The following is a 23,653-nucleotide window of genomic DNA, read 5'->3' on the forward strand; positions in this document are numbered from 1 at the left end:
TACAGCTCCGTCACTTTGAGTGTCACGGGAGGACTTAAATCCTGTGATGGTCATAAAGATGGAGGGATCAAAGCAGATATGATGTCCGACTCCTCGTGGTCTAGTATTGGTTGGGTGGGGGGTGTCTCGTCTTAAAATAACCGCCATGCAGGGGCCCAATCTGGTTTGAGATGGCAATGCAGAAGCAGGGGGTGCTTAAACCCTTCCATTCCACATGGTTTTCAAGCTGAAAATCACCCTGCCCCCAAGGTTGTTATGAGTTCCCAAAGATGCCATCTTCTCAGTGGGAAGGGAATTCCTTTACTTTAGGGGTTCTCAAACTTGGGTCCCCAGATGTTGTTGGACTGCCGTTACTTTCAATGGCTGTCGCAGTGTGTAAGCATGATCACACAATTTTCCACATTTATTTATTTAGAATATTTCTATACTGCCCAAAACTTGCATGTCTGGGCAGGAGTGCTCTTATTATAGACCCCTGCTAACTTGGCAAGGAGGCACCTTTTAATGTGGTGATTCTCTTTATTTAGCAGGGGGAGAGTAACTGGCCCTGTCCACCCCCAGCACAGTACTTCCAGTGACTGTTGCTGGTGTCTGTCTTACGTTTCTTTTTAGATTGTGAGCCCTTTGGGGACAGGGATCCATTTTGTTTATCTTATTTATTTGTTATTTCTCTGTGTGAACTGCCCTGAGCCATTTTTGGAAGGGCAGTATAGAAATCGAATGAATGAATGAATGATTAGTTCAGGAGTGCTCTTGCACAACAGCACCAGTGATGTTGGGTTCCCCCCACAGCACAGGCAGTCCAGAACTGCCCTAGATGCTGTACAGCATGCCAGGCAGTACCTAATGCACTCAGGCTATTACCTTGCAATGTGAATGGGATACCCTTTGGATTCCTCCCTGCATTATCAGATTGCTGGATGCCTGTACTGCAGGTTTGTACATGCCTCATGCAGCAGATTCGGCTGCAGTTTCCACACATGGACCGCGTTGGTTGGATCAGCTTGATTCCACCTTGTTCTATGAGGGCTAGCAAGTTGCTTCTTGATACTATCAAAAATTCAGCATCCATTTCTGTTGCGGAGATTCCAAGATCTCTCTCTAAAAGCCAGCAAGATTCCAATCATATCCCAGTTTTACAGCACTTGCCTACCCTTTGGTGCCTTTTCTAGCCAGCCACCAATCTAACATTTGGGTTTTCTAGGATGATGTTCCAGAGAGGAGAGCTTTCCCGCATTTTGCTGACTTGATGAAGAGAGGGAAACTTCACCAGTTCTATGGACTGATGGGGAAACGGGATAGAGGTGAGCGGACTGGCGTTGTAGGCTGCAGAGGCCGCAGCAATCCCTTGTGTTTTGTCACAGGGAGTGGCAGGGAGTATTTGCTAGAATCACCACTCTTTAATTTTAAAGCCACACATACGATACGACCTGTTTCCTTGACAAAGGCCTGTGCCTTTAACAGCTGTGTGCGGGTTCAAAATGTCACAGACGTTGCATCTATCTGCATTTCCAGGTGGGGAAAAGCTGCCCCCGTTGAATTTCTACAATTCATAAAGACAAAAGACTCTGTGGTCGAGGGAGGAGGGATGACAACCTACCTGTTTTATTCCCCCGCAGGGGTATAGGTAGCAAGGTCTGAGTGGGCCCTGGGCCAAAAAGTGAATACAGGACTCTGCCGTCCTTCTTCCGATTGAGCATGAGGGGAATAGCAAGCACTCACCCAGCCGGTGGGGCTGCCCTCCCCTCTCAGGGCTCCAAATACATTGGTCCCCCCACCCCATTTAATTATAGCTATGCCCCTGTTCCCCCACCTCTCGCCCAGTGTTCTCCCCTCTCCTCAGAATAAGGTATGACCATTCAGCCAGGTTATGAAATGTAAGCAAATGCAAATAGATATATAGCTATATAGATGATATAGATCAGGGCTGCTCAACTTTGGCCCTCCTGCAGATGTTGGCCTACAGCTCCCATAATCCCTGGCTCTTGGCCACTGTGGCTGGGGATTATGGGAGCTCTAGTCCAAAATGGCGGGGGGGTGCACTAAGGTGAGTCGGCCTGATATAGATAGATAGATAGTTTTGAGTGGAGACTGCCCAGGTTTCCTTGGCAGAGAGAATGAACAGGATGTGACTATTCAATCACGGAATTTCAGACTTGAAAGGGACCTTGGAAGTCTTTTAGTCTATGAGTTCCATCAGGGCCGGCCCATCCACTAGGCTGACCTAGACAGTCGCCTAGGGTGCCGATTCTTGGAGGCTGCAGCGGGGCATGGGCAACACCACCAACATCATGAACACGTGGGGGCTGGGGCAATGGCAACGGGGGGCATGGTGGGGAAGGAAACGCTTTTACAATCTGCAAAACTACTGCTGCCATGCTCTACTAGCTGTGCCGCAGGGGCAGGACATGTGGTGGGCACACACTCTGTGCTGAGCTGGACAGCAGTGCAAGGTGGCAGTGGTCTGACAGATTTTAAATGGTATACTCTCCTTCATCGTTCCCATGTCCCAGCCAGAGCCACCTGCTAAGTAGGACTCTGGCACATCCCCCAAAGTTATATTCTGCACATTACAGAATATAATTTTAACTGAATTTTGGGGCGTGGGGTGGGTGGGAGGCACGTCATAGTTATAGGACACCAAAAACCCTAGGGCTCCCCTAGCCCTTCACCCAGTGTTGATCTCAGTTTTGTTTCCTCTTACAGAGCTGACACAGGATTGAGCAATCAGTCAAGTGGTTCCGGAGCATGGGTAGCTTAGAGAGATCCTTTCCTCTACACTCCACCCTCTTCTGCTCTATTCTCCACTGGATATCCCACTGCCTGTTTCTCCTCAGAAACAACTATCGACGTATGACAAGTATTTGGAGTGTTCTAAAATCCCTCCAGTCTCTTTCCTTTGGTAAGCACCAGCCTAAAATAAATGTATTTGTCAAGCTGTTGACTGTCTTTGCTCTTTTCATCACATTCTTTGGAGCCAATGTGCAGACACAGAGAGAAAACAGCTGTTAAAGTTTGCGTTAGTATGCCCCTAGCTTGAGTTAGTGAATATATTTTCTGGGGTCACTACAGATGTGACATCAAAAAAATTGTGTATATGGTAATTGCTGCTAGGTTAGCTATAGCCAAACATTGGAAAATCAAACCATGTTGATGGATATCTGGTATAAGAACTTATGGCATAATGCAATCTCAGAAAAGTTAACCCATATTATTCAGTCCCAATCAAACCAGAATACAAATAATGCTTTTTATGCAACATGGTCAGATTTTATTCTTTACACCAGGGTTTCTTAACCATGGCCCCCCAGATGTTGTTGGACTCCCATCACCCCCAGACATAGACTTTGTGGCTGGGGATGATGGCAGTTGTAGTCCAACATTTGGGCACCCAAATTTAAGAATGCATTTTAAAACTGGAAATACCAGGGACTGAACCTCTATGTCATAGCGATGCTGTTTTCTGCTTCTGTTGGATTCCTGGAACTTAGAGGAGTAGGGTTGGGGATGCAAATGAAGGAGATACCACCAAAGGGCTTAACCTACATAGTTTACTGAAATGGCAAGATCTGGGCTTCTTTGGTGCAGTTAATGTGGGGAGGAGGGCATAACAGACTGCCAACAAGGGCCTGGTCAGAGCTCAGTACATCATAGACGCTCTCCCCCGTAAGAACCATGACACAGCCCTAGAGCAGAGAACATGCTTTATTGAGAAGTAGATACACTGGTAGCATATTCTAACATATCCAGGAAATGGAGAGATTTGCTTCTGTACAAGAACAGCCAACCTCCCCCTCCCCTCCCCTCCCCACAAAAGAGAGAAAGAGAGAGAGCCACCCCACCATTGGCTACAATCTAGAAGCTGAGGGTGCTGGATGAGAGTTGCCAGTAATGTGCACAGAAATATAAACTTTGGCAGATTCCGGATGGCAGTGAAGAGACAAAACCAAAAATGCAAGAGAACCAGCCACAGGAGCACTTCCAGAAAGATCTGTGCTGGAAAAGGATCCGCTCTGAACAATACTCTCATATTCCAAACAAAAGGAGGTACGTTTAGAGTCCTGCTAAAATGAAGGCTGCTGTGGACACTCCATGCATGTCTTTTGCAGGCGAGGACACCAGACACAAAAGGCAACAGCATAGCAGCTGGACTGCTGTTATGCCCTTCCTGGGTGTTCACCTTGCGCAGCATGAAAGGGGATTGCACCAAACATTACAACAAAAGAAGCTCACCCCGACACTTGATTGGAGCGGATATAGGCGCAGAGCACAGACACACATCCCCATTTTAAGGCAATCCAAAACCAGGTCAAAACACTGTATTCGTGGGCTGGAAGTTTGCAAAGTCCAAAGAGTCACATCAAGAGAACTGCTCTGAAGAAAAATTCTTCCCCAAGAATGGTGAACTAGAAGACAATCTAACTGGGATGGGGTGGTGCAGGGAGGCAGGATGCTATTCGTGCTGACCCGCCCCGCCCCCCCATGTCCTTTTCTGGCCTCTGAGGTTGTGCTGCAGATCCCACCCACCATCTTAGCCTGGGGCCCATGACGTGCACACTGGAATCCAGGCAGCTTTGTGTAACAGCATCTCAGGATTCAGGGGAGCAGACTGCTTTATTCCAAATGTGGGAGTGTACTCCTGCAACTCTTATGCACAAGAAGTAGCCAAAAGGCTGAATGCAATCACCGGAAGTGCAAGGAGGACCCATCCAACAATCTGTTGTATTAAAAACAGCGACTTTATATAGATGGTGGTAGATCTCTATCAACATCATGATAGATCGATCAAAACTCTGGTTCAAAGGATTTGCATTCTTCATAAATGATGGAGCTCCATTAATGATGGGAACAAGTGTGAGATGGTAATTACCCCATGCTCTTTAAAGGTGAACTGTGACGTAAATGGCTAGGTAGCCATATCAAGGTGCCACCAGCACCTGATTTATATCAGGTGATTGATCATTATATAATCAGGTGATTGATTTATAATGGGCAGCTCATAAGCCTCTCCATGCAAGACCCGGCTTCTTCCTCTCTCCTTCACCTCTGCCAGGGGTCGGGTAGTCACTGCAAATAACAGGCATGCAGGTTGATTTTCTCACCCCAGCTTTTTGAGTTATAATCACTTAACAGAGTTATAAGCTCCCACTGATAAGAAGCACATCCAAGAAGATGTGAGGCTATGTGCACACACCCCTTTGAAAGTCTGGGTCCATCCACGAGGCTGTTGTGAAGGGACTTTCTTCACAATTTTCTAAGGAGGAAGTCATCTTGTGGCAAATATCCACATGTAGTTTGAGGCATCCTGAAACGTGGTATAATTGTATTATCCTTGGGAGACCTTACGTTGTAGGACCATTTTTGTAAGACCATAATGTAAAATTGAGAGATTTCAGGGATGCAAATGCTAGGGCTACTCAACTTCAGCCCTCCTGCAGATGTTGGCCTACAACTCCCATCATCTCTATGGGCCACTATGCTGGGGGTGCTGGGAGCTGTAGTCCAAAAACACCTGGAGGGCCACAGTTCAGTAGCCCTGTAGACCATCTGCCCTTGGTGACTCTCCTCATCATTGTATGTAACAGCAAAAACTCAGGAAAATACACGGCTGAAGCCACTTCCCTACATGTTCCTTTTAAGCCATTCATGACAACAAGGGTGGTGGTGGGAAAGAACCCTCAGCCCAGGATTGTTAACAGAGAAGGTTCAAAAAATGCAGAAGCATTGCCTTCAAACAAGCCATGATATGGTGGCTACTTTAAATGCCAACATGTGGAGGCTACCCCTTATGGCAAGCCGTTCAAATTGTGACAAGTTGCCCCACTGGTCCAGAACCACCAGCTCTGGTGGCCTCACCACTCCAGGTCCAACAAGGGCCAAATCTGCATGGCAAGCTGCTGTGAGAGAGTGAACTGACAGACGGAGCAGCCTCCAGGTGGTAGACATTGCTTTCGTGGGAGCGGGAAGATTTCTCCCAGTGGCGAGAAATGCCAAGGTGGCAGGAAGACAGGATATCAAAAAGGTAGGAAGCTGATCTTGCAATCTCCCCTCCCACCAAGAGAAAGTTAATTCAATCAACTGGTCAAATATATCAGTGGTCAGAATGTATGCAGAAGAAGTTAACCTTGGCCAAACATCAGGCGACACCACCGAGACACTGTAAGCAGTGTAGATGAACTGATACCCTTTTTGCCAGGGGATACCCCCACACATGCACACACACTCTGTAGGAAGTTAGCCGTGCTGGCTGCAAAGTCTGTCAGCCATCCACACTTGCAAGGGACCAGCACAAAGCTATCATTTAAAATTCTGGAAGGCAGGGAATCGGAAGCAAAGGAACAGCTCTTCCCTGCTCTGAAATCAGAGCTCTTTGGACATTCTCTTACCTATATTGCCCCCTTTTGAGAGAAAGAGGAGCACTCTACGGAGGAAATTTGCATAGACCCTATGGCAAGGTCCAGGTGGTGTTCAGACCTGTGGATGGGAGTGACAAACGGTCGATCCTGAGAAAGCCCAGGAGCCCAACAAGTGTTGCATCCTTTCCATTTGTGTCTTGACACCAGATTGGTGGAGATCATCTGATGAATCTACACTGAGACCAGATCAACACATGCAACAGAATGGGAGAATGAACTGTACCATTTGCGGGGAGGGTGGGGTCATTTTATAAAAGGTCCCCTAGTTATATAAATATTCCAAAATTCCCTGTAAGTAGAAAACTACCAGGGTAGAAGGGGAGTTGATTATAGCCCTCTCTCCTTGCTATGCTAGTTTTCTGCTGGCAGGGAACTTCTTTATATATATATATATATATCTACACACACACACACACACACACACACGAGAGCATTTAAAAAATGTCAGCTGCACCTGAAATTTGAAGCAGTACAGTCCACTCCACCACCTCATTCTGCTGCGCATACAGACCAGGCTATTGAAGGCTGCAGTGGAAGTAGCAGCTTGTAACAACTAAGAAATGATGGGAGGAATAGAACCTTTTGGGCAAGAAGACTGTGACTCATGGGAAGGTACAGTACAAGGTATTGCAAACCCTTCTTGGGACCACGTTCGCACTGGCTCCGGAACCCTCCAATCTTTGCAATCGTGCCAAGGCTGGAATCCAAGAAATTCCTCAGAAGCAGAATCTGCCATGTGTACAAAGGGGTGGGATCAAAAACAAACCCAAGCACAAAACAGAGCATCCTGAGAGCACACAACGGAGCATCCTGGAAATGGAATGGGGGTTTGGTACCAACAGCAATGACACATCCGAGATCCCGAGGGCAGTTCCTAATGCTGGGGAAGGAAATGGATCACGGGGGCGGCGGCGGCAGCAACAGGTGGGGGATGTGCGTCTCCGTGCTTCTTGGAGAGATCGGTCAAATTAAGTTCCCTTGGGTGGGGTCCATTTCAAACAGCTGGGATCCATGATTTTATTGCTGTTGGACCTTTTGGCCTCTTTGGCTATCCATTCGTCAATAAGATCCTGAAGGAGAGGAAGGGGGGGAAATGGTGGTACAGGTTAAAAGCTTTGGGGAAAGTTACTGATAGAAGACAGAGCTTTATCTAGCAGTCATGGAGAGATGCTCAAAGTCTAGGAAATAAACACTGTTGTAGTTTTATGCTGCCGACATATACGGGTTTAACTTCTCCATTTAAGGGAACTCTTGCTCTGTGTGACCCCTAAAGAGGACACTGACTGGCAACTCTGGGTACCAGCAGAAGACCATAAAACGCCACCAAAAAAAAGTAAAGTTAAAAATACAAATCACCTACTAGAAGCTAAGTTATTTTTGTTGTTGTTGATGCTGACTGTAGTAAGCTGCCTTGAGGCTGTGTTAGCAAAAGCCGATACAGAAGTATAACAATAAAATAGTCTCCCCACCTTCTCATTTTGCTGCATATTGGGTACAGCTTTGAGACTTCTGTATTTCAGGCTTAATGCTTGGAGTTAAGGGAACCACTTGAAGCTATAATATCTTGGGCATTTTAATGATATACTAGTGAGAGAGTAGAAAGATAAATAATCTTTGCTGGATGGGTTAGATTTCTTCATATATTTATTTATTTAAGTGCATTTGTATACTGCCCCATACAAAAAAAGTCCCTGGGTGGGATCTTATAATCTTAATTATAAGATTACAGTATGTTATGATTAAATGTTTGTATTCAATTTGCCTTTTATTTTACAGGTTTGATATGACTGCAATGAAAATAAATTATAACCAATATATCAATATATCTAATCAAGATCTTATTCTTATTTCTTTTGCTATGTAAATTGCTTTGTGAACTCCCCCCCTCCTTGAAAATCAGTACATAAATATTGGTAATAATAATTGTTAAATGTCCTATTAACCTTTGTGTCTACATAACCCACAGATTCACCACAGATATACCAAAGGGGCTTCTTAACAGCTTAGAATGTACTCGCTAGATAGCAAATGTTTACACTGTATTAACCAACTAGCACTGAGAATTGTGCTAATTTGGTACAATATTTGGCAAGGGGTGAGGGAGTGCTTTCATAACATCCACTTGACAGACTTCTAGTCCTTGGCTACATTCTCTGGATTGGGTGTAGTAGCGGGAAGCTTTTTGATATTACTATTTCAGTTGTGCCATTTATACTGGTGGGTTCAGAAGAGGTCTAATGATTGAGGAATGTGTAGTTGCTCCTGAGAAACAGGGGACCCCCGGAAACCCTGTTTTTGGAAGCCATGTCTGATTTCCACTCATTGCAACAGACAAGAGTTTGGTTCCACTGCACAGTTATAACCACAAATATACCTGCCACAGGGCTGTACACCAAAGCAACACAATCTGACCCTAGCTTTGAAGAGGGATGGTTTCACCAGAAATCAGAAGCAGGGAAGCTCCCTAAAGAAACACTAGGCATCAGGTTAAAGGAGAATACTGATCCAAAACAGAAGGTAAGAGTGAGTGGGGGATGCCCTCTCTTGGGCGAACAGACACTACCTTACCTGTCTCTTTAAAACCAAGTGTTTGCCCTTCCAGTACTTGAGCATCTGAAGTGCCTGCAGAGTGCTAACAATGTCGACAGGGTTGACGGCTGTCTCCTGGCTGATCTCTGAAACAGAGAGAGAGATGTTAGGGGGGAAAATATGCAGGCAAATAGAATGAACTGCTAGGGAGCACTCCCCATTTCCTGCTAGCTTCTGTTTTTAAATTTGCAGCAGAATCAGGATTATGTGAACAAGACAGCGTGACTTCCACAGTTCTAAGCAAATACAGCAGCAGCTCCTCAGAACTGAGTTTCCCTGAGAATTATAGCTAAAAAGATAGGTTGAAAGTATGTGGGTAAGATCTCAGAAGACAGAGGGCAGGCTGGGATTTAGTGTTCAGTATTCAGACAGTGGAACAAACTATGCAAAAGCAGCTGTGTAGATCTGCAAAATTTACATGGGTCAAATGATTTTTCTTCTTTTCAAGCAGAGTGCACAGATGCCTGTATGTACATACAGACAAGATCAGAAACCCAACATTAAAGGTTATCCACATTTTGCCAGTGGACTAGACTATGCTTATTAGTAGGGCTGTCAGTCAATTTATGACAGCCCTAGTCTATTAATCATACAAATCCTAGTCCCTCAATTAATCCAATCTGCATAGATCTGAATATGAGAAAAATTCATTCTTAAAGGGGAAAAAGGACACTTTGTTTTTAGAAGGATGTGCACATGTATTGCAGCAGGCATTATCTTAAAAGAGCTCCCCACTCCCCCTCTCCCACACAGCTCCTTCTAAGGTGGTGCTTGCCATCTGCAGCTTTGGTAAGCATTTGTATTAAATGTACCTTTGCACAAGATGGGAAATTTGCCGCTTGATTAATTGGGGCCAGCATTTTAGGCAATCAAAGTGGTTTTCCTGCTGCCCTGTGTTACAGGACTGTGCATTGCATCAGTCCAATTATTGGAGGAGACATAAACAATCCCAATGAAAAATGACTCCAATATTAGGAGACAATTCAATACCAAATCATATTGGCATTTTAGACAATATTATCAGGGGGCTTACCTTTAATGAGGATCCAGCTTCTTCAAAGAAATCAGCTGTCATCAGCATTTAAAACCCCAGGTCTTTCCTCTCCTGGTCCCACTCTAGAATGCTCCAGGAAAGGAAACCATATCATGACGTTGCTGCTTCCTGGTGCATTACTGGGTTGGGGCGGGCAGGACGGCTGAGTCCTATGGTTACAGGGACAGCCATCTTTCCCCCTAGTAATGCACCAGGAAAAGGGTGCAATGTGTCATGATATTGTTTCCTTTCCTGGAGCATTCTAGGGTGGGATCAGGAAAGAAAAGACCTAGGATTTAAAATGCTTCCACTGGCTGATTTCTTCTAAGAAGTCAGATCTTTGTTAAAAGTAAGTCCCTGACTCCACCTCCATCCTGATGCAATGAGCCAATATCAATTATCAACTCAATGTGTTTCAGACCATCTCCTGCATTGGGTGCATGATGCAAGAATGACCTGGATCAGTATCTGGCTGATAGTGGGGCTGTGAATGGGCTAAATTCTGTTATTATATTATTCCAAGAGTCTCTGTACCAAAGTTAGCATCAAGTGCCAAGTCAGCTCTACTTATAGTTTCCACTTACAACATTCCAGCTGTATGTAGCTCCGAACCCTGGAGCAAACAAAGGAGAACTGAAGCATTAGATCCTCCCAGGGCCTTTGGCACCATCCTGTCTTCTCCTGTGGGGGAAGACAGGATGGGAGGGGGAATAACCTTCCATTCTGTGTGGACCTGACAGTATCAGGCCTCTTCTCCTCCTGTAGGGAGAAACAGGTTGGAGTGATGGGACTTGAGCTGCCTCACAATTTCTGCACAGTTACTTATTCTCCATACTTTGCAAGTAATCGGAAGAATTCTGAATGTCTTGGCAAGCACTGGACATAAAACGGATAGAAAGAGGGGAAAGAGACATTGGGCTCATTCTCACGATCCTAATCAGGATAGGAGCATCACCCAGCTGGGCTAGGAGAACTGGGCAAGCTCCTGATCAGCTGTCATGTGAATTCAAAGAGCAGGGTAGGAGGAGAGAGTGTTCGTGTGGGGAGGCAGCAGCATGGGAGCTGCCAACCCACATTCTGTCCCCAGCATTTTACCGAGGGTAGACAAAAGCCATCCTACCCAGCTCCTGGCTTCCACTATCATTCTCCCCTCCTCCTACCTTGGTCTTTGAGACCACATGACTGCTGATCATGAGCAGGCCTGACCCTCCTACCATGGCATGGTGCTCCTCCTACCTTGACTAGGATTGAGAGTGCACATAAAGACTGGGGATCAGTGGGCTGGGCAGCCACAGAGGATGAAGAAGTCCCAGCCTTTTCATCACTATAAGTCCTGCTCAGCTCCTCTCTAGTTTTGGGGACGTCCCCCACTCCACCAAAAATGTTTTACGCTGCTATAAATCGGGAGGCTCAGGCTAACCCCTGCTACCTGGGCAAAGAGGCACCTTATTAACGTGGTGATTCTCTTTATTTAACAGGGGGAGAGTAAACTGGCCCTCTCTACTCCTAACACAGTACCTCCAGTGACTGTTGGTGGTGTCTATCTTGTCTTTCTCTTTAGATTGTCAGTCCTTTGGGGACAGGCATCCATTTTATTTTATTTATTTATTTCTCTATGTAAACCACATTGGAAACTTTTGTTGAAAAGCGGTATATAAATTGTTGTTCTTGTTGTTTGTAATACCACATTCTTAAAATCAGCTTTAAGTAAAATGTAAGCAACCAGTGCTTGCCAGGAAAGGACAGACCTTTCAATGGCAACAAAAAGAGACTCAAAATAGGACACTGGAGAACCTCCAGGAGAGCATCAGTATTTTGCCTGGTTATTTAAACACACACACACACACACACACACACACACACACCCCTCCATCAAGCAAGAAAAGAAGAAGGGGGATGCAAGAGAGGGAAGGGATATGCTGCAATAACAATGGAAAATACAGAACCCACCTTTGATGGAGATCTCTTTGCCCTGGAAGTTATGCAGATAACGGAGAAGAACCTCCTTCCAGTAACTACGATAGCTGATGAGACCCAGGTCTGAGAGGGGCCGTTCTGGGGAGCCAACCTTCTCTTCCACTTTGGAGAGTAAATAGCCTTTTAAAAAGAACAAAGCAAACTTTATGGAGCCTGATTTAGGCGATTTTCAAACTATTTATCTCCCTGAACAGTCACTCCTAACCCATGAATGAGCACCTGGGGCCTCAGATGCTTCTCACTGGCAGCAGAACAGCTGAGGACAGTGCACCAAAAGCTATTCATCTCCAAGAATCTTGGCACATAGAATTCATTGCAGACTCTACTACAGAATTTAGCTGTGGGACAGACCAATCTGTGGCTTGAAGAGCATGTACGGGATAGGGCTGCATACAGGAGTTAGTATTAATGTGTGTTCCAATTGGGGCAGAGAGGTGCCCTATTCCTATTTTGCATCACCACATTTGTTTTCTGTTTTATATGCTTGTAGGTGCACGTATAAATATGGCCAACCCTAGCCACCAAAAAGGATCCAGCTGCCTTTATTTACATATAGCATCCTGAAGAACTGGGAGAGAGGAAGGGAAACAGTAACTTGTTTTAAGACTTTATATTATGCTTCATCCATTATTATTTATGGAGTAGCTTATAACTTGAGAGTAAATACTACATAGGACTATTATTTATCTACCATATTACTATACATCTCTAGGTAGTGTACAAATTAAGAAACACAACAAAATGTATAAACAGTTAAAATTCACAAAACAAATAAAAACAATCTCTCAAGATAAAAACAGATTAGGGAGTTTTTAAAATTCAGTTAAAAGCCAGAGAAAACAGGTACGTATTGAGGGTCTTCCGAAAAGCAAGTCATTGGCAGCATTTTTAATTTATATAGACTTACTGAAATCAATAAGCATTTTGCCGTAACCCTGTCTCATGTACTGGGGCATCGTCAGGATGCAGGAAACGTTGTAGTTGAGGAATGAGTTCTTCTCCTGAAAGCAAATAAACAGCTGTTTAATGCTGTAGGAGCAGCATTAAATTTGGCTTAAATGCACCTTTTTTTCAAGCTGATCAAAACCAGACAGCCAGGATCTAAGGAACCACACAACTAGTTCCGCATATTCAAGGGGTCCTTAAGACCTGTGTTTCTCAAACACTGGTTCTCAATGGGCCCTTGGGCATGCCGAAAAAAGCTCTTTTGGATGTTGGCCTAGAGAGGGCCAACACACATTTAGCCTTGCTTGGCTAGGATGGCCATTTTCCAAAATGACTGCTCACATAATGGGTAGATTTTAACTAAGTTGTAATGGAAATTGTCAGAGCAGAAGTGAGAAAGAAAGTGAGCAATCCTAATATTACTGTTATAATTTATTAAAGTTGTATACCACCTCACCCAGATGGCTCTAGGCAGTTCACCAATATAAAAACAGATTTAAAAGAAAATAAATAACTCATTAAAACAAAATTAAAATCATTTCAGATGTTAACCTTAACATCTGTAAAAAGATGGTCATCACCACATAGGAGTTTCGTAAGTGCACTACATACCATAATTTCATAAACCACATTAACACGTACATGAACACAGATGCATTCAGGGCAATTCATTCTTCTGACAGGAACAGTTCCCAGAACAAGGTGTCTTACCTCAGCAGTGATTCAGTTCATGACAAGAATCCTGAACCTGTGGAAGAATAATCCTATGTGGTTTCTACCCCATGTCACTCAGATTTCTATTCCAAGCTGATGGAGACAAACGCTATGTTTCCTCATTGGTGTTTGTCCCCACATTGGGACAGCTTGGTAGGTGCTACACATGGGATGTTGTCGCAAGGCATTTGTCAATGGAAGAATGTGTTTGAATGATCTACCCTGTAAGGACACCTTCCCTTCTCCATTCACTGATGTGCATTCTTTTTTGCAGTCATACATCAGTACAATGTACCATTCAGTGTTGCTGGTACACGCTTGTGCTCCCTGCCTTTCACTGTAGAAAATAAGAGGGATGTGTCCTATGAGATCTAGAAAAGGCTAGCTACATGTACTAGCTTACGTGTACATGCTCTGATTTTCCCTTTCCTGGTGAGGATGCATCACAACTAGCCAATGTGAAAGCGCACTGAGGTGCCTTGGTCTTCTCCGTGCCAAGTTTCACAACAATATAAGAGTTCTTATAACTAGAGTTCTTCCCAGGCCCTAAGCCAAAATGCCAAGGACTAGGAAATCAGAATCAACAGTTTGAAGATCAGAATTCCAAGATCAGGATTCTTGGAAACATATTCAGTGGCAGCATCACTGTGTGTGGAACAGTGTTCTGGAGTCTGCTTCTTCATGACTGTATGCAGCAACATTACTAAAAATGGCTGATGCTAGAAACAAGTAGATTTCCATAGGTGTAAATGGGTAGCATATCATAACTGTGTTTTGAGATCAAGGAGGAACAGTTCAACTTCCTTGCAGATTGTTTCATCAGCTCTTAAGAAGTGGTGCCAGTTGGAAGGCAGCTGTGGTACTGAGGGAGGTACTTTCTGTCTCACACCTGTGCCTCTCCTCTCTCACACACTTCTCTTCAAGCTGTCTTTGTGATGTACATCCCATACAACACCAGTCTGTTTGACTGTTGGAGCCTAATTCCATGTGTGTGGCAAGAAAAGCAATTCCGCATCTTCTGACATGTCTGAGCAGTACCACTGTCAAAAAGCACATTTACCGAGGCAAAATTTTTAATAACTGCTTTGATATTAGGAGGAGTGTGTTACTCATTTCACTATATCTGACTCTGAAGCATTCAGGTCTGGTATAAGTACTGAAACAGATGGCATCTGAAGTGTTACTCATGCCTGAGGAAATCCAAGATCTCGTTTGCGACTGGTGAACAACAAAACACTCTTCATAATAGCAGATTGCTCTGCCTGTTAGGAAGCAGTCCACTGTTTAAATGTTCTAAATGGTGGGAAATTGTCCTTCAAGATAGTATCATTGAGATTATTTGACTGGTCAATAAGCCCTGTTTGTCAGGACTTCCTGAACACGGCCTCTCCAATATCTCTCTCTCTCTCTAAGGCATACCTGTGGCTAATCCCATGTGTGGCAGCTCTTGTGAGAATTTGTGAGCAGCTGCAGGATAGCGACAGGGACGGTGGAGAAAATGGCGGCAGCGACCGGCTGGGCAAAAAAAAGGATGGTGAATGGCGGCGGGAGGCCAGCCAAAGAAGGCGGCAGGCGGGCAGGCTAGGGAACAAGGAGGCAGCAGGGGCAGATGGGCAAAAGAGTGGAGGGGGGAGGGGAGAAAGCGGCAGTGGCAAACTAGAGGCGCTGATGCTCTGCACCTGGCCCAGCTAGTTTACTATATTTCCAATAGTTGCTTGGAATATAATTTCCAAAACCTACACAAATGGACAGTAGGAATTGCAATTTCATTTAGGACATTCTAATTTATTCACTTAAAAATTGTCACTCAAGCTAAATAAAATATGCCAGTATTTTAATACAATAATTATATTATATTACATTTTGCCAAATACTGGTGTAAAAAACAAACAAGACTCTGGGAGCACTGCACTTCCACTTATCAATCTATGGGGTTTTGAAATAGTGCTCCAAGAGTCCATATTGCAACAGCTGATGAAAGTTAAACACAACTTTATTTGAAAACCACCCATCACCTGAACAACCATTAAAAACTAAAAACTAAAAAACAGGCCAACTGTCAAACGCGACCAAATTTGCGCTGACCCGATACCCTGCTTTTATCAGCATCACAAACACTACAGTTGACCCAGATTTCCAGCCAAGGACAGCTGGTTCTTTTACTTTTCCTCAGATCGTTTGCCTTCTAGATTTTCTGTCATTGGGGCTCTTCTCTAAATTGTTTCCAAGTTAACAGTCTTTCCCAACCTGATGCCCAGAACTCCAAGCAATACTCCAAATATGGCCTTACCACAATCACATTTGTCCTTCCAAGTAGTGGTGAAATAGATTTCAAGCTGTGGGTTTTACATTATGTGCCAATATCAAGTAATGACTGCCCACCCAAATATTTTTGCAACCCCTCACAGGATCGTAGGGCCTCCAGCATTCCCCAATTAATAAAGCAGAGACAAAGACTGGAAAGAGCGTTTGGCTGGCTGAACTGGAAAACCCCTCCTAAGGGTCAGGCTGGCAGCCTTCCCTTCTGATTAAAAGATATAGGAACAGGCCAACAAACTAATGAGGAACCCCAGCCATCCTCAGCCCTTACAAAAAACAAAACAAAAGGGCTCAAAAGACAGCCAGTATGTGCTAATACAATAAAAACCATAAGAACAGCCCTGCTGGATCAGGCCCAAGGCCTCTCTTTCACACAGTGACCCACCTGATGCCAATGGGAAGCCTACAGGCAAGAGCTGAGGGCATGCCCTCTCGCCTGCTGTTACTCCCCTGCAACTGGTATTTAGAGGCATCTTGCCTCATAGGCTCGAGGTGGCCTATAGCCACTGGACTGGTAGCCATTTTTAGACCTGTCCTCCATGAATTTATCTAAACTCCTCTTAAATCCATCCAGTCTGTTGGCTGTCACCACATCTAGTAGCAAAGAATTCCATAGGTTGATTATATGTTGTGTGAAAAAGTACTTTCTTTTGTCAGTCCTTAATTTCTTGGCAATCAGTTTCATGGTATGACACCTGGTCAGTGTTCCCTCTAACAGGGATTCCCAGATGTTGTTGACTGTAAATTGTGCTGTCAAGTCGATTTCGACTCCTGGCGCCCACAGAGCCTTGTGGTTTTCTTTGGTGGAATACAGGAGGGGGTTTACCATTGCCTCCTCCCGCAGAATATGAGATGATGCCTTTCAGCATCTTCCTGTATCACTGCTGCCTGATATAGTACCAGTGGGAATTCAAACTGGCAACCTTCTGCTTGTTAGTCATTTCCCTGCTGCGCCACTTAAGGTGACTACAACTCCCATAATCCCCAAGCAAAAGCCATTACAGCTGGGGATTCTGGGAATCCTTGTTAGAGGGAACACTGCTCCTGGTTCTAGTGTTATGAGAGAGGGAGACCTCTCCCTTACAGACCTCTTATCATGTCTCTCCTGTTGACTTTTTTCTAAACGAAAAAGCCCCAGGTGTTGTAGCCTTGCCTCATAAGTGAGCTGCTCTAGCCTCTGATCACCTTGGTTGCCCTCTGCTGCACCTTCTCCAGTTCTTTAACATTCTTTATGAAGTATGGTGACCAGAACTGTATGCAGTACTCCAAATGTGGCCACACCATAGTTTTGTATAAGGGCATTATAATATTAGCAGTTTTATTTTCAATCCCCTTCCTAATGATTCCAAGCATGGAATTGGCCTTTTTCACAGTGGCCGCACATTGTGTCAACACTTTCAATGAGCTGTCTACCATGACCCCAAGATGCCTCTCCTGGTCAGTAGCTCAGACCCCATCAGCGTATTTCTGTCGCTGGGGTTTTTTTTGCACATGCTAACATTGAACTGCATTTGCCATTCTGTTGTCTACTACCCCAATTTTGAGATATGCTTTTGGAGCTCCTCGCAATCTCTATTAGATTTCTCTACCCTAAATAGTTTGGTGTCTGCAAATTTGGCCATTTTGCTGCTTACCTCAACTTCTAGATCATTTATGAATCAATTAAAAAGCACTGGTCCCAGCAGAGATCCCTGGGGGTCTGTTATTGGGGACAGTTTTGGACATGAACTTATCACACTGCAAGGCTCAGAGTTTTGTGCATGTAGTGCTTCCTACCACACATAAGGGCACATTCAACCAGGGGTGCAGATCTCCCCATAAGCATTTAAGGAGTTCCTCCCCCACATTTCAATGAACTCCCCCCATCACCAAACTCAATAATCCATATCCTCAATTCCCAAAACATATTTTTCTCCCTGCCCCTCGTCAAAATGTCTTTCCTCTCTCCCCACACTCAAAAACATTTAAGTGAAGAGTTGCTTCTCAAGTTTTCCCTCCATCGGCACTTCAGCATTCAACACCTTTACTTCCAATTAAAAGTTAACATGCCACCAAAACAAAACCCAGCTGACATTGGTATAGTGGCTAGAGTTGGACTAGGAGCAGGGAAGACCCAGGTTAAAATCCCCACTTAGCCATGTAAGTCATTGGGCACCCTTGTGATGGATCCCAAGCCAGTTGTTATCTCTCAGCCTAGCCTACTTCATAGGACAAAAGGGGTAGGAGAAAAGTTACCTTGAGCACCTGAGAGGAAGAGTGGGTAGGAGTAAGAAATAACCATACTAGAAATTGGTGCTTTGTATATGCACTTGTGTTTGCTATGCTGCACAATGCACACCCAAAAGTAATTTACTCTGGAATCAGAAGTGCACATCTGTAAGCCACTCAAGTTGCCCAAATTAGATTCCAAAAGCTATCCTGGCCTAGATTTTGCCTTTGGGCTCCAACTTTCCTTGTCCCTCTAACCTGGATTGCCCGAACCAACTTGCCTTTGAATCTTCCAGGCCCCATGTGACCTTGCTGCAGGGCTGGACTCAAACATCCTACCACCTCCAGGTATAGAGCTAGGCCATCAAAATACACTCACAACACTGACAACAAACCCTGGCCTTTCCCACTGTCGGTGGAGCAGCTGAAAAGTGTTTACTGACCTTGGAAAAATAGCCTATCAGGTGGCAGCCAGTGTTGTCCGCTTCTGTCATGACATAGAAGAGAAAGGGCTCAACATCATAATAGAGAGTCTTGTGGTCCAAGAAGAGTTTTGCCAGAAGGCACAGGTTCTGGCAGTAGATCTGAAAGAATTGAAGGGAGCGTTAAGACACCCACAGTTACGGGACTGGGAGGCAGCAGATGGATAGATAGCGTAGAACTCAAGGGCAAGGCAGAAGCACCACAAACATCTATGGACCATTGTTAGCCACAGAGGAGGATCTGCCTCTGATGCAGAGAGCTCCAGATGGTTCAAGCCAGTGAGGAAAGTCCCACACTCAGGCCAACCCCCATCCCTTGATGACAGACCCTTTAGTTTGGAATACACAAAGACTAACACTTGTCTAACAAGGTCACCCAACTGAAAACCAAATTAAAAGAGATACCAGACATTGGATCGAAACTCAACGTGCAAACTTAACGTCTCTACAAAATGTACACTTTTTTGGGTATTGACATTTTATTAACGTTTCAGTTAGATTACACAATCAAAACCACCCCCTGATCCTTCAGAATACTCATTGGGGAGAAAAGAGCAAGGCGAAGACCATTCTCCTTGCTGAACTAGTTTTTCTTTGAAAGGAGATCTTTTAAAAACTATAAATCACTTAAAGCCAGTTCAGACGCCCATCTCAAGACTCCTCCACCCCATCCCACGGCATGTGTTGCTCTAGCCCTGCCGAAGAACTGTGGGAATTCTAAAGCAGAGGAGGGGGCAGGAGAGGCAGAACATTGGATAAGAGGACAACAGTTGGAAGGGAGGGGTACTTGGATGGCCTGGAGCCCAGGAGAGCTACAAAACTCCTTTCTTAAAGTCCATGAAGCAAGGCCTCATGCTAGAGCCACATGTCAGGAAGAGAGACTGGCTATGCAGGACAGGTGGACCTCCTTATCTGCAGATTTGTTATCCGCGGTTTTGCTATCCTTGGTATCCTGGCTCAGGAAAATGACACCTGACCCCAACATACCCGTTGAGCTTAAGTATCAGCGGGTCGGGATTGACCGGAGATGACCACAGAGGTCATTTCCAGCTGCCATTTTAGGACTCAGACCCACAAAATAGCTCCTGTTAAAAAATGGAAAAAAGTGCAATTTTCGGCCAATTTTGGGGCACAACGTGACTGGGGGGGGGGCAGAGACAGGTAAGGAGCTACACTCCACCCCTGTGAAATCAGCCGTTTTTCACCATTTCTGGAAGCAAATGGCCGACCGGGAACATAACCCCCATGATCCCAAAGGGATCAATGCTTTCTTATTCGCGGTTTCCGTATCCGTGGTACAACCATGGAACGGAACCCCCATTAATAATGAGGTCCACCTGTACTTTGGGGCGGTGGGGGGGAGGGAAGCTGGTCTTATGGTAGTAAGCATGAATTGCCCCCTTTGCTAAGCAGGGTCTGCTGTAGTTTGCATTTGGACGGGTGACTACATGTGAGCACAGTAAGATATTTCCCTTAGGGGATGGGGCCATAAATCAGTGGAAAAATATCTGCATGCAGAAGGTCCCAGGTTCAATCCCGGACATCTCCAGGAAGGGCTGAGAGAGATTCCTGCCTGAAACCTTGGAGAGCTGCTGCCAGTCAACGTAGACAATACTGAGCTAGGCAGACCAATGTTCTGACTTGGTATAAGGCAGCTGCCTACATTTCTATACCAGGATCTGAAAACCCCTAGAAACAGTCAAACCTGACAAAAGGCATTGCAAGAAGGAGGTGGCAAACTTCTGGAATCCATCCCTAGTTTGTCTTCCACCTTGACAGAGTCCCTCCTCTGCCTAAATCGGCTTCTTTGATCCCATACACCAGGGGACACAGTTTTTCTAGTTTAAGTGTGTTCCAGTTTAAAAGTACCTGGGATGGGGAAAAGCCTGCTTGAGACACCAGGAATTTGCACACATAATTCTAAACCATGTAAGACTATTGGGACCCACACCAAAGTGACTTCTTATATGGAGCTAGACAAATATAAGCAGCTTAAGGGTTAGATATGAGGGGTGGAGAGAGGCTTCCAGCAGAACCACTTGCAAAGCCTGCAAATGGCTGCAAGGCAAACGCACTGCACAAGTTCTCGTCTCTTCCAGAAGTCAGCTCCAGATACGGGAGTTACCTTGTTCTTTTTCCCGTCTACTTCAAACACTGATATGGAGCCTTTGCGGTAAATCTCATCTCCTGGAGGGTGCTTCCAGACACATTTTGCCTATGGACAGTGATGGCAAGCATTACAATGACAGGGTTCTCAAAGGTAACACGCAGCTTTGGAAGCAGAAAGAAGTTAGACACAATTCCTGGAGGGACAAACAGGGTTTGCCTGTGGACACTATGCCTTGGGAGCACTAGCAACAGCACCGTTTCTGTTCAGTAGGGATGGGCTACTGACCAATTTATATTAGTATGGTTGATAGTAACGGATTTGTGAAGGCAGGTCCAAATTAAACTGAATACCACATTACAGTCATCCCTCACTAGGGTTCCGTTCTGGCAAAACCTTGCCATTGGCAAATCCGTGGCTGGCGAGGCATTAATGTCTATGGGAAACAGGCGGTTAGGGGAACCATGACTGCAAACAGACCTAAAAAGAGCCAGCATGGTGTAGTGGTTAGAGTGCTGGACTAGGACCGGGAAGACCCGAGTTCAAATCCCCATTCAGCCATGAAACTAGCTGGGTGACTCTGGGCCAGTCACTTCTCTATCAGCCTAACCTACTTCACAGGGTTGTTGTGAGGAGAAACTTAAGTATGTAGTACACCACTCTGGGCTCCGTGGAGGAAGAGCGGGATATAAATTTAAATAATAATAATAATGATGATGATGATGATGATGATGATGATGAAAAAATACCCCCCAAAAATGCTATTTTTAAAATGATCAAAAAAATCCTGTAATATTGCCTAGAGTCACCAAGAAGAATGAGCAGATCAAACATCTGGACATTTTTTGAACCCCCCCCCAAATTACTCAAAGGCATTTTCAATTGGCAAAGGACAGCAAGGGTTGCCAAGATGAATGAGCGGATCAAACTTCTGAACCCCTCAAGATCGCTGAAACCCACTCTGTGAAATTGTTTTTATCCTGTTTTATATTTGTTGTATTTGGACTGTGTACACTGCCTAGAGATGCATGTAGCAGGCAGTATATAAATATGATAAATAATAATCTAATGTAAGAATCTATCTTACGATCGGCTACTTTTAGGCTTGTTTATTTTAAGGAGATATACCCCACCTTTTGATCTACAAGAGCTCTAAAATGGCTAGTTTACTGTAGTGAACTATACATTATGGTGAAGGCAACACTGTTGTCCTTAGGCACCTGTGATGAGCCCAGGGGAAGGAGGCCCCCTACAGGAGTGTACTGCCAGGCAGTACCAGACAAAACAAGGCTTACCATGTGCCTGCGTAGTATTGTCTGGCTCTTCATGTATTTGAGGCAGAACTCACACATGTAGAGGCGCCCCAGCCGTGCATACTCCTCTGGGTAGGGAGAGTGGTACCAGGTGTCCAGCTCATAGCGGCCAAAGGCAATGGTTTTGATCATGTTGCTGCCTTCTGTGATCTGGCCCTGAAGTCGCAGTTTTTCCTGGAGAGAGAAGAGAAAGCACTGTTTAAGAAAGAGGAAGAAACACTCATCCCAGCTAACCACTGTTCCCAATTAGTGGAATCTATCCTCAAACTAAGCTTAAAAAACCCTGCACTAATCAGAAACCAGCATTAACAAAAGCAGAATTCTCACCCTGTGTTAAGTTATAGACTAATTAAGAAACTTTCACTGCAGTTGCAAATTTTGTATAGTTTATTCCACTAGTCACAGGAAAGGGCAAGGTGCTGTAAATGGCATTGAAACCCTACTCTGATCACTGGAAATACTGGTTGCCCCACCCACACAATTTCAAGTCTGTTTGGGGAGGGGGCAAAAGCCTTAAGGGCTAGAAACTTGTTTTAAATAAAAAGGAAAACAAGAATTGTCACACGGTTGCATTCCGCAGTTTGTAAAAAGGCCACCTCTATGCAAGGATGCCCACTAGAGGCTAGGAGCAACAGCTTCTGCCGCCTCATCTCACCCCCCAACCAAGAGGTCTTGATGCTATCTTTAGAAACCAATTGTGGTAAGCAAGAATGGTAACATTTCTACTGTTAATCTGTTCAAGTTTTAAGAAGTGTATTTTATTTATTTAATTCAATTTATATACTGCCCTTCCTGAAGTGGCTCAAATGATTTTTAAAATGAAAAACACAGAATAAAACCATTAAAATCAACAAATATTTAAACCAGATTAAATCTAATTAAAACTAAGGTTAAAACTAGATATCATTTAAAGTGTTATCTACTTCTGTACATTCCCCCAACGGGTTTTGGTCTTTTGAACCTTTTTGGAGGGTGAACACCAAGAGTTCTGTTCTATGTTCATTCAAGCCGCCTTGTTGTAGCCTCAGTGCTCCGTGCAGCTGTTTTTAAGAGTGCAAGTCTACACTCGCCCAGATGGATGGACGAAAGGTGCAGGATTCCCCGGAGATGCAAAGGAGCACCATTGTTCGGACCTGCTAGTGCTCTGACCAGATGAGATCTCCCCCAGAGAGGAGGTGCAGGATCTTGTGGTAGCCCTCAGCACTAATGGAGTCACAATAACCCAGGGGGACAGCCAGAAGATGCCCCCAAATGACACCCTTGCTGAGGGGGCTCCAACAGTGGGGAATACAATGTCCTCCCATCAGGAGATCCGCCCTAGATCCATATCTTTCTTCATCGCACCAAGATGCCAGGAGCAGCAACAATGATGGGCTTGCGTCAAGGCTCAGGTACAGTGACATGGTGCACATTTAGCCCCACATGTATTCTGGATCCTGTGAAGATCCAGAGCCACTTTGGCTATTACAAAACCAGCAGTGCAGTGCTGGTTCAACAGCTCCAGAGAAGCTCTTTACTGAGTCCTGCAGACCAAAACTCTGACTAATCCA

General features: G+C 44.8%; 1 protein-coding gene across 2 annotated transcripts in view; it reads right to left on the reverse strand.

The window, feature by feature from the left end:
- Positions 1 to 3,687: 3,687 nt before the first annotated feature.
- The window catches only part of KAT7 (lysine acetyltransferase 7), a 38,755-nt gene continuing 18,789 nt past the window's right edge, over positions 3,688 to 23,653 (reverse strand). For both annotated transcript variants that reach the window (XM_053266507.1, XM_053266508.1), the window contains 7 exons: positions 22,086 to 22,277; positions 20,809 to 20,898; positions 18,645 to 18,785; positions 12,923 to 13,016; positions 11,989 to 12,135; positions 8,985 to 9,091; positions 3,688 to 7,486 (listed from right to left, as the gene is read on the reverse strand). In XM_053266507.1, the coding sequence (XP_053122482.1) occupies positions 7,385 to 7,486; positions 8,985 to 9,091; positions 11,989 to 12,135; positions 12,923 to 13,016; positions 18,645 to 18,785; positions 20,809 to 20,898; positions 22,086 to 22,277 (873 nt within the window). In that variant the 3' untranslated portion in view covers positions 3,688 to 7,384. The remainder of the gene's footprint in view (positions 7,487 to 8,984; positions 9,092 to 11,988; positions 12,136 to 12,922; positions 13,017 to 18,644; positions 18,786 to 20,808; positions 20,899 to 22,085; positions 22,278 to 23,653) is intronic.

Source organism: Hemicordylus capensis, chromosome 6, assembly GCF_027244095.1.
Source record: "Hemicordylus capensis ecotype Gifberg chromosome 6, rHemCap1.1.pri, whole genome shotgun sequence".
In the NCBI taxonomy this organism is placed as follows: domain Eukaryota; kingdom Metazoa; phylum Chordata; class Lepidosauria; order Squamata; family Cordylidae; genus Hemicordylus; species Hemicordylus capensis.